General features: G+C 40.0%; 1 protein-coding gene across 1 annotated transcript in view; it reads right to left on the reverse strand.

The window, feature by feature from the left end:
• Nucleotides 1-4,128: 4,128 nt before the first annotated feature.
• LOC115332271 (cytochrome P450 4V2-like) overlaps nt 4,129-12,165 on the reverse strand; it is a 31,058-nt gene continuing 23,021 nt past the window's right edge. The window contains exons 8-11 of the mRNA XM_029994690.4: nt 7,755-7,928; nt 5,319-5,385; nt 4,971-5,144; nt 4,129-4,298 (exon numbers count right to left, since the gene is read on the reverse strand). Coding sequence (XP_029850550.4) covers nt 4,129-4,298; nt 4,971-5,144; nt 5,319-5,385; nt 7,755-7,928 — 585 coding nt within the window. The remainder of the gene's footprint in view (nt 4,299-4,970; nt 5,145-5,318; nt 5,386-7,754; nt 7,929-12,165) is intronic.

Genomic DNA, 12,165 nt, shown 5'->3' on the forward strand with positions numbered 1-12,165 from the left:
ACGTGTTCAGCAAAGCTATACAGAATTTCACTGCCTTGTATACGTGCCATTAGGAAGTGGGAATAAGGATCCAAGTGTCCTTGGTTTTAAGACTCATGAACGCTTGCATCGATCTTGGTTTACGTTTTGGAATATTTTCTAGGGCTTTTCTTTGAATTATTTTGTAGGTGTTAGATTTATCAATGTGTTTCAAAAAATTACCTTGTTTAAAAGAAGTCCCGATAATTGTGCTTTTCGTCCTCAAATTGAGCTTGACACCTTTGTACCTTTTCCAAGAGAACTCATAATTTATTATCCGACGCTTCATCCATAAAAGTAAACCCTAACGGAAAAACCGCACCATCACGCTGTTTTCGTGAAATATACCTATATACTTTATTGTTACGACTCTAAGGAAGCATCAGTAACAAATCATAAATAGTCACATTAGATGCTAAGGGACATTTACTCTAATGCATGCAATTACGGCTGAAAGCACGCTTAGAAACCGCCACTTTATCCTCAAATGATATTTTCTTAGACAAAGCAACAAAATATAATTAAGTGATTTTCCTACAGGCACGCAATAGTTCCTGAAGATGTGAAAGGTTTGTGACGCACATCAATATAAGCACTGGAAATATTGTATATATTTTTATATATTTATTCTAGAAGTTTCCTGGGTTCGTCCTCGCTGATATTCGCTGCTGGTAGGAGTTAGAGTTGGATATATTTCACCTATCGGTGGCCCGCAACGACCAGACGGGAGATTGACGTTGGTGGGCCTAACTCGGCCTTGTACGGTTTTACTTCAAGGCGTTATTTTCTTACTTTAAATCGAGCGTGTCGCAAGGTACAATTTAAACACGAAACAATAAACAAATAGGACCTACTACAGAAAACGACCCTTTTCAGAGATGCCGTGCTCTGTGCTTCGTCTTATTTGTTTGCTATTTCATGTAGAAATTAAATCCAAGACGTTAGTTTGTGCCGTAATACTTTTCTTTGGCGTATTTGGGCTTTTCTGTGGATCGCCACATAATGGTGAAAGTGCCAGACTTGAGCCGGATTTCTCACGTATTAACCAAAGAACCGCAACTGAGGTCTAACTGTGGCATCTGTTAAGCAATTTAGGCCCAAAGCTGACACCTAAGAACCGAAAAATCCAAAGGGAAGAATAACTCTGACAATCGTTTGGATATTTGGGCCCAAAGATGCCAGATGACTGACTGCCAAACTACCAGCAGTGAAGCCAAACCTTGGCACTTATCTGGCGAGTTAGGGCCAAGACACCCATGACTCTGGCCAAGGAAGGTAAAGTTTGGATCCAGCTTCGTTTTTCGGGCGTTTTAAGGCCCTAAATTCTCAACAACAAAAAAAAGAAAACTAATTTTAAAGAAAAAACCAAAAAAAAAAAAATAACTCGGCTACCTGGGAAACTTCTTTTCGCCGGACTGATCACAAATATTTGAGCGAAAGGGACCGAATAGTCCCCGTTTGAAAATATTATTCTTCGTTCCTCGACGACTCTTGGTTGCCTGATCTGAAGTCATTTAGGGAGACAGCGCTCTCGTCGGGAAGATGCAGTAACCAATCGTTATGATACTTCTATACCTAGTTTCAGCCTACCTTAGTAAATGGAGCAATTCACGGCCTCCATTAACCAATAAATGCTAAGGTGTGACCCCCACATCTTTTTGCAGGAATAGCACTCGCCTACAGCATGTTGTCACTACCCCGCTTAGCTCTTTCTGGAACACAAGAAAAGTATTAACTTTCAAAGTATCCGCGCACACGATTTTATTTTCCTAACCAACATGCGTATGGAGCAAAATGACACATCAAAGTGCGGCCAATTACTTGTTTTTTTTTTTCTTTAAGAAATAGAGATTGGTTAATGTCGAAAAAAGATTTTAATTTTTTGAAAATGCAATGTACGAGTGGAAGGCGTGTAAACGCCGAAACTTCTAGAGTTCTGTCAAATTAAACCACATATAAAAAATATAAATATATATAAATTGTGTCTACATCCACGGCTATTGCTTCTGAAAGTTACTGTACTCTAACTAACGGTTTTATTTTTGGTTCTTTGGAGAGTTGGTCTTTGTCAACGAAGGATTACTTTTATTGGTGACGCAAAGATAGCACCCCTCACATCCCTAGCGGAATGCTTTCTTTTGTGTTCTACCTTTAGTTTTGTCATAGCCTTCAATGCAGTTCCCTCATATTTTGAAATTTTGTGCGCCTTTTTGCGAACACAAAACGTGCACGCCGGCTCAGGATAGCCTTCGAAATCATAGTAATGCTTACTGAAAAGTTACTACCAAGAAAAAATACACTTGTTGCACAAAAAAAAAAAGCGTTAAGGGCTATAGAAGACGTTTTATTTGAGTTCCACACAACTAGTTTATTTAATAAGTTTCGCGTTATCAATGTACACGCTGTCTGTAGCTACAGATTTGTCACTAGCCTAAGACTAGAACAAATTAGGGGTACAAACGTTTTGATAAACCTTGGACAGCTCTCTGAAAATATTCACGCGTATTCTACTCGTCGTGCAGAATGTTGGGAGGTGATCACTGCAAGAACCAACTATGGCACACAAATGCTCAAACATACTATCCCAAAAAATACTGAACTTACTTTAGATGAAGGATTAGAATTCAGTGTATTGTCCCTTAGAAAAATTAGACTTATTTTCTCTACAAATGAATCTGAGTATGAACCAAACATTTGTGGCCTTATAACTTCTGTTTGCAAATGGGTCACTTTTCTGTTATAACCGATGATAAAATATATAGTCTGAAACATGCTTTGTTAAATTGCGGTAATCAAAATTCGCGAATGTATTTTTTTGTTTTTTTTTAGTTGCTGCTATTGTGTTTTGTAGGCGGCCAAGGACATGTCAAGCTGTACCATACAGCGTTTTTACTTGAGTGCCACCATCAACGTTCGATGGAAATACTCATTATTATTATTATTATTATTATTGTTATAACTGTTAAGCGACGCCTTAAACATAGTTTAATGTGTCCTCAGAGTTCTTGATGTCTAAAAAATATGCCACAGTACAGTTGAGTTATGTAAATAATGCCCTCCGTGTTATGAAGACCGAGGCAAGCAGTTGGTCATGTTAGACAAGTGTAACCACCGTTCCCAGGACTACTTTGGTGATAAAGTTTAAACATACCTTGAAACTGAAACTAGCGTTCTTCGGATATCCACACGGTTCTGGGATATAGTTATCCGCACTAAATTTAATTTCTTGACGGCGCTTGGAAGCCATCGATCAATGGTGATCGGCGACCTATAGGCAGGGTCTGGAAGGAGTCAGATGATCTGATTGGTTCACCGGGCGCTGCATTGTTCTTCATTCATATTGCTATACACCAACGAAGCATATTGATTTTCTCATTTAAATAATTCATTACAAGTGAACCTGATACAACATACCGTAGAAGGTAAGCACAGTTAGCACATGTGGCCTACAAGAAGTAATATGCTATATGCAAACTAACGCTGCACTTTTGTGGAACAAGAATACATTTCAGACAGTATTATTAAAGTAGGTTCGAGCTTACTAACGCGTATTATATAAAAACACCCCTTTAATTATATGCAATTTAGTTTAGGTTGACTGCAGAAGCAAAATTTATATCCTTGATTAGCACACAGCTAAAAAATGACGTGCAATAAAACTATCTAAAAGGTTTAACTCGGATATCGAGAGTGTATCGTAGTATACAACAAACGTACGTTAAGCGTACTTTCTCGTTTAAAACAAAAGGTATAATAAATAGAACAATTTGAATATATTGTGTTTCTGGCAACGCGAACCTTGCTGGTTGGAATTGCGGAGGAAGGTAAACGCCTAACTAACCCGACGTCCTTCGAAACGACGCTGTAGGAAGAAAACACGGAACGTGTTGTCCTTTGTGCGTGGATTTTCCGGCTGGGGTGTTCCGAGGATTTATTCAAAGGGCCAGCCGACGCCGGGGAGTGTTCTGAAACTTGTTTATTTTCTAAGGATCTTCGAACACTTATACAGAGGTATATTTTTGTTGACCACAAAATAGAGAAACTATTTTCTAATGTTTCTTTTCAAGTGAAAAATATGTATTACAGTTGACTAGCGGAGGCAATTCGTCGTCATGCTGGTCGTTCTGTTGGTGTGAACTTGAGCTCTAGCCCCTCGGGAGCAGTGAGGACGATTTCGAAGGCGAGCTGAAGTTTCTCCATAGGCATTTTAGACTCGACCTTATACCTCCTCATGACCTGGGTGAGAAGAATAATTTCCTCGAACTGTGCGAACTTTTGACCTGAAAGAGGACAAAACATTTTATCACATCTAAACAAAAATTGTGACAACGATTTTTTTTTCAATTGATTGGTTTGGAATATTTTAATAAAATGGTTGTTTAAGAGTAGCGTTATATGAAAATGACTATTGAATGTAAACAGTGTTTGAATAGCTTATCAATCAAAAAATACACTCAAGACTTTCAACAGTGATTTAACATTACCGTAAATTTTGAATTGTTCAATTTTGCGATTGTTTTATAACCTTATTATACTTGTCACATATATTGGGGTCTCAGTGGCCCAACAATGAATAACTGGCATATATTGCTGGTTAAGTAAGTTGTTTAATAACTGCACTAAAGTTATAATAGCATAAATTGCTTACTTATTGGATCAAAAAGAAAACACTAGCACATTACTTGTTCATTAGATGTCTACAGTGACGTCGTTTATTTATTAATACAATCTATGAAATTCAGTGACTCGCGCTGAAGAAATAAAGGTATGACTAAATTTGTTCTTTTGAGTTTGATCCAACTTTCTGGCAACTGCGAATGTTCTATAAAAGCGTATTCCTCCAGTATTGTTTATTAGTTTTATTGTTTGAGAATCGTTTCTAAACTTTCTGAGGAAGTTGATTTTCTACTACAACCTCGTTGCTGGTAATGTTTCTTAACCAAGAGTCTTACCTATGCAATTCCTAGGTCCAGCAGAGAAAGGCACAAACTGGAAGGGATGCCTGTTTTTTGTTTCCAAGAAGCGCTCTGGTATGAAGACGTCAGGGTTTTCGAAGTATTTTGGATGCCGATGCATGTAAAAGATCAAAGCCAAGGCCACAGTACCCTTTGGAATTATTTGCTCACCTGGAAGTAAAGTTAAATCAACATGAACATGAATCAGGGTAAAATAGAAAGTAAAAAATATTTCTTTATTTTTATAAACTTTATTACTTTTTCTTTTCTAAGATGCCAAAGAATTGGAACTTAACTTGTCTAAATTGTTTACTGAAGAAAAGAAACAAACAGTTTGAATATTACCAATCTTGACATCTTCATCGATCATTCTCGCCAAGAGTGGTACAGCAGGATATATGCGCATTGACTCCTGTAATAAAATGTTCGCTTCAATGAAATGAGCATAAAACGATTATCCCAAAAACGAGAAATGTTTGGCGAATAACGTAATTTCGATTCGCGCCTGTCACTACATTTTCTTGTTTTATTTATTAGTATTACTCGGCGTATTTGAAACGGCATATTTCTAAAATTTCTCTAAACGCTATCAAATGGATTATATACTAGCCAAAATTATTGGTGTATGTGTAATATTCACGATTATAGGTCAACATCTTAAAAATAAAGAAGTTTAACGCTTGTGGCGACAACAAAACCTTACGTAGTTGCAGCGTTAGTCACTCTTTTTGACAGTTCTTTGCTTCCATATTCGTCTTTTTTTATACATGGACAACGTGTGAAGGCTTTCACTGGTCTTAAAGGACCCATGAAACGAATTTTGGGCTGGAGTAAATCAATTTATATTGGGATTTTACTAATAGCGCATCGTTCAGTGGGCCCAAGGAACAAAGGTAGAAAGTCAGAAGCCTGACTTTCGCTACGAAAATTTGCAAAACATAGCGGACTATTTCGTACCTCCTTCCCTTCGTAAACTCTCCGCCTTTTCACTGTGATACATCCGCGGACCCCGCAGCGCGTCACCGGGCTACTAGCCACTATAACCGGGCCCCCGCAGCGCGTCACCAGGACCCAAGCGCACGTCACACGACACCGAACCTCACTTAATCCCTTTACCCCTAAGCTGACATTGCGGTGGAAGCTACGCGCTTGCCGGACCAATCAGCCGCCTCCCTTCCATCACCTGACCTCATTCTCTGCGGGTCGGTATGCGCGAGAGAGCGTGATCACGTGGAAAACGTGTGGCTGGCCCAACGAGCACGTAGCTTCCACAGCACTGTCAGCTTCGGGGTGAACCGGGTGGGGAAAGCAACTAGTCGGAATTTTGAGCGACGGGCTAATCTTCTAGGGGGACAATGGCTGTGTCCGGCGAGATTCCGAGCAAGAGGGGACTCCCCCCTTTCCGATTTCTTGAACTGTTTGGTACAATGCGCGATTTATGAGTTGAGGAGGAAAGCTAAACAGAAAAAAGTTGAAAAAGCGTTTCATGACTCCTTTAATAGGGCCACCAGACCGTAAGACTGAGTGCAGCGGTAGGTCGCGGCTCGATAGCACGACTGCTCATTCGTAAGACCCGGGAGAGCACATCTGACGGGGGAAGGGGCACGTCGATTGACTTTTATGAGTATCAAAGAGCTGTCCCGCTTTTTTCAGTAAACATTGGTCACATGACATCCCCAAGACCCGCCCCAATATATGTAGCTAACGGTGGTCACGTGACTCTTACAGCAGGATGATCACGTGACATATATATCACTTGATTATGTTGCGCTGCGTCAATTTATATCTCTGACGCCACCGCAAGGCACTATAACATCCCACGACACCAACCACGGGACTATGACATGTGACGACATATTCAGGTTTCAAAATCATTGAAAACAGGTGCACCACAACGCAAAACTTTTTAGTCATATTTTCACGTAACACTCGGTCGTAATGCGACAGTGATCCTCATGACGTGGCGTCACGTGACACTGGGACGTCACACTTCACGCGCGTGATGTGACGTAACGTTACGTGCCACCAATTGGTACCGCGACGTCACGTGACCACCATCTCCTTACCACGTGACCTCCATACCAAAATATATAGTCTATTACTATCGCAATACATCTCCTTTGGCAGCAGCCAGAGAGAGAGTGCGGCTTTTTTACAACTTCAAGCTCTTGTATATAAAATTTGAGCTATACGTCGTTTCACCCCAAGGCCCGACTCAGCCCACTCTATAAGCTGATGGACCAACAGACGACGTCAAAAGCCCAGCATCATGGTGCTCGCCATGTGTCCGTACGTGCTCTATCATAGCTAAAATTATCATAAACAAAATAAACCTAGTGACTTGTGCTTTTGACTTTGCTTTATTGGTCCCATTACCTCGTGGCATCGTTTGAGTCTGGATTTAAGCTGAAACGAAGCATAGTTGGTCCCTGTTCGTGATGAAAGAAACATGAGCAGAACAAGAAGGAAGGAGGCCAAGAAACAAGACTAAATGCTTGATATGTACACTGCGATCAGCTACAAAAAAAGCCAGCGTGTTTAGAGAGAACGACATTAAAACGTTCTTAAGAACCCTCTTGCTAGAAAAATGAAAAAAGGGAAGTTTGGATCTTAAGCTGCGATCCTACTTACAGCGCACAAACCTTTTTTAAGACGAATTCAAACAGTTCCTGACCATCTCATGTCTGATTTAAACGTTAAGAGAAATAGCATAAGGTAATACAATATCGACGTTACGCCTACACCCAACGCGCGTTTCTTCCTTCAAGAATCTTCTCCTACCTTGATGACACACTCGGTGTACTTCAGACGCTTGATGTCATCAAGAGTCACGGGTCTCTCCCAGTCATCCCCAAATACTTCGTCCATTTCTTCGTGCACTTTCTCTTGGACTTCAGGATGATGGCCAAGAAGATAAAGACAGAATGACGCAGCAGTTGCTGTGGTGTCAAATCCCTGGAGAAAATTTAATGCAACACCAATTGATTTCTGGGAGTTATGAACCGCTCTCTTCCTCTTGGATGTGGTTAACAACTCATCGCGACATTGCTCGTCTTCCTTAACCGAGGCATATTAAAATCGAGAAGATGGTTGCTAATCTCCAGTAAAATAATTAGATTGTTCAATAGCTCCGAAAAAAGATAAGATCAACGCGCGTGCTATTTTTCTTATATTAGTAAGGATAAATATATAATTGAAATATTCCGGTACCTACAAAACGGTAACGCAAATACGTATATAAAGAATAGCACACTGTGCTCCGCAGGCGGTTGTCGTTTCAAAGAGCTTCGCCTATTCTGATTGTTGTCGATTTGGCTGGAAATAGGCAGGCAGAATCACTAGCTATTTTTTATATGCTAGATAAAATATTTTGTAAAAACAAAACATTTCGTGGGTAAAGGCATACTTATATTACGCCCTTCTCGTAAATGCTAGCAGGCGACTCTCTCCTGGAAACATGGAAACATTGAGAAATTCCTATTTTTCCCTCCCCTTGTACGTCACGGGCGGGAAATCAAACGGGCGACACAGGAAGCGGGAAAGTGGTGTTTACCCCAGCAGATTGCTTACCGCATCTTCAAGATTGCAGTTACCTTTGTTTGGGTGGCAATCTGCGCAATTGACTGCCCCCCCCCCCCCCCAAAAAAAAAAGGCAAAAAAGTTTAGCAATGTTTTTTTGCCCTTGAGTTTCGAAAGAAAAACAACAAAAAATTATGCTTCGCAGCAGCATGTAGGCGTTAACACACCTAGAACTGTATTATCGCCAACCGTGTAACAGGCAAAATAACCTCACATGGAACATACATGTCTATACTCGAAATGCTTCAAAGCCGTGAGCTGAGAATTGAGTGCTCTTGTTCGCTTCGAACTTTCTTCAAGAGCGGTCACTGCAGACTTAAATCCGGTGATGTTCCTCGACGACCCCGTCAGAAAAGGAAGACTAATAGAATTGGGGGGAAAAATAGCCCGTTTCCGAGCACTTGCCGACATCTGGCGTGCGCTCATCTGTTGCACATTTTAAGGGAACTAAGTCTTTCTAACTTAATTCAACACGTCAATATGGTTTTAGTCCAACCAATCACCTTTGAACGACGGGAGCCACCACAGCCATCTCGTGCTACTCTCCGTGTTCCAATCACGCGGTTTTTGCCTGCATGTCGAAGGCGAGAAGTGAATCGCCTTAGTTGCAGTTTCATTTTAGAGACGCCTTCTGGCACACACCGTTCGTGTCTGCCATTACAAAGTTTTAGGAGTCAGTTGTTAAACACCGATACGCAAAACACCCGCGGCCCGGAATCCTTCTTAATTGACTGACATGCAATTTCCTCGCAAATAAATGCTAAAGGGGCTATAGCCATATTATAGCCATATTTTTAAAAGTTGCGCGTAAATTAGTCACTAATGAAGTATGTACATAACCAAAGATATATTTTATAAAATGCCACAGCAAAAAAAAAAAAAAAACTTCTTGTAAGCATATACAAATCTCAAAATGACTCCGATTCCCGTCAGCCTCTCGTGGACCAGTGACAGAACGCGTGGAATATTACTCCAGTACATATATATAGAAACAAATATAATTTCAAATCCTCTCTCTCTCTTTCTCTCTTTCCATATATATATATATATAGAGAGAGAGAGAGAGAGAGAGAAAGATAGAGAGTTCATTTTTAAGATTTGCAAATTCAAGGTTGAATCATGTACATTGTTCACTAGTGCCCCTTGAACAAATATTTTGTTTTAACATTTATAGTCTTTCTGGATTTATAGGCCTTAATTCAATGCACCTCGTTGTTGCCTCACTTCGTTGTTGAGGCGTTCCTTTATTATTTTTAAGTTATCACAACATTTCTTATCGGTAACTTTGACCGCCACTCTCGGCTTACATAAATGCGGCTTATAGCATTCCATGAGCGCTTTCCTAAAGATAAACCTAAAACGATTTCCACTATTCAAATAAGACGAGCGCGTGCAGGAATCGTACCCACATTAATAGCGTTCTCGTAGGTGTTGGGGTAATTTGAGAAAATATCTACAACAAAGCTCTTTAACCTGTTTTGCTCCCCAAATGTCGTTCGTATAAGAAAAGGAGAAAGGAGATGAACTCGTGTTTGATCCAAAAATATCGAGCTGCGGCTTGAGCGTACTGAGTTGCAAAAACGGCTTTCTCGAAGTTCTAATTGCTTCTGTTTCTTTTTTTCACAGTTCAGCACGCAGACCAAAGCTACACTGTTGCAAATTAATATTATTATTAACTTCAAATAGCGCGGACGCACCGGCTTGCCCGGTGCTATAAGCAAGCGCATACTTTATTGCCAGCCGTCCGCCACGCTTCCCGCCCTGACGTCATATTTGATGGCATACAAAAATAGACAAACTTAGGGAAAACAAAAACCACATAGGTTTCGGTTTTTGTATCTAAATAATTAAAATTTATTGGAATTAACCATTAAAATGTGGGATAACGGGTAACTAAATCGGAACCCGGAAATGTCAAGAATTAGATGAGGCGATTCATTTTTTGTTTTTAAAAGGATTAGCGGTTTTCGTTTAATTGCGAAATTCGCATAAAATTGTTTAATTTTGTAAAAAAAAATATTAGCTGAGTGCCTTATCTTTAGACGAGATGGCTGCATTAGCAAACATTACACGGTTTGCTTGACCTGCCATAATGAATATTTAAAGTTTCCCACATGGCAGTTAAATTATGCGCAGTAAATGCTTCGGTGTTTAATTCCAAAGTTTCTAAAAAGCCTTGAAGAAAAAATAGATATCTAGGAGTAATATCACCTGAAGAGTTGCGCAGCATCTTTTTACAATTTGAAAGCTCTGCGTCTTCTCCCTACTATTCCATTTACTAGTGTATAATTTTATGTATATGGTTGTTCTTTGTTCTCATTGCATGAAATCTGTTTATTTAATGGTTGTTGATTGGGCTGAGGGCCAGTGAATTTCTTTCTCCTTTTTGCTCTACAATTTCTTTTTAAGTGGAAATACATATTAATAATAATAATAATATTATTATTATTTTGTCGTTAGCGTGTTTAAACTCGTTCAATTTATTGCAACCATCAGAAGAAAAGTGGATAGCAGCAGAAACAGATAGGAACAAATAGACGCACAAACTGGGAGCCACGTTAAGAGCAATTAATTTTAACCACAGATTTTTTTATTTCTTTGCCAAATGATTAGCACCTTACAAGCTGGATTTCACCAAATCAACTTATCGTCACGGCATTGAGGAAGGTGAGAAGTAGCAAATAGACGTATAGCGAAGGTTGTTGTCGACGCGCGCGATATTTCGATCGAGGAAACAAGCAGCGCCGCCCCGTATCCTATCGCGACACCTTTGGAAACGGTTTGGAGCCGCCAACTACAGTGGCTTAAGGGAATAGTGCAGCAACCGCGTCACCTCCGCCGTGCATTGGGAGCGGCCGGCGCTTGGACGACGGTGACGTCATGATGTAGGGGGAGCTCCGCTCCTTATCTCCTGTCATGAGCACGTTGTGGGGTGCTTTGGCACGCGCTAACAACACTTCAGACTTTTTAAGAATATTTCATTAATTTTATAATTTAGGCCCTGTGAACGGACGATGATGGGGCTTGTATGGATCGTAAATAAATATCCTAAACCCACCGAAAAAAAAATTTACGCATGCTTTAAGGAGACAGTTAGTCATTTTTTCACACAGTGCAGTTGTTCGTTACTTTTCTATTACTTTCGCTCGACTGTGGTTCCTACACTGCGGAGTTGAACGTGCATTGGTGATAGCGTATTCTTTTGTTATATCCGTGCTTGTGCGAGGGATATCGGATTAATTTCATTTTCGCCGACTATTCAAATGATTCGGATGTGATGCAACGCAATATTTTATATTATGATCACCTACACAAAAAGAAATATCTGTACTCTTTTTTCTTTATCACTTGATACACTAAGTGAGAAATTGTTTGAAGATGGGTGAGAGATATGAAATGCAGTACCAAACTTATATAGGATATGTAAAATTCTTGATACCAGTCTCTGCTGCTTCCCATCGCTGTGGCTTTGGGCTTGCTCGCTCCATTTGTAGGTCACAATATTCGTAATGGAACTAGAGAAAAAAATGTTTGCCTTCGAGTCCTATAAAAATTTTCTTTAAAAAAATGTAAACGTGGAAAGTTGCCATCTGGAATTTTTTCTAGAATTTTC

The sequence above is a fragment of the Ixodes scapularis genome, unplaced genomic scaffold (genome assembly GCF_016920785.2).
Source record: "Ixodes scapularis isolate PalLabHiFi unplaced genomic scaffold, ASM1692078v2 PGA_scaffold3__209_contigs__length_174095766, whole genome shotgun sequence".
Lineage (NCBI taxonomy): Eukaryota > Metazoa > Arthropoda > Arachnida > Ixodida > Ixodidae > Ixodes > Ixodes scapularis.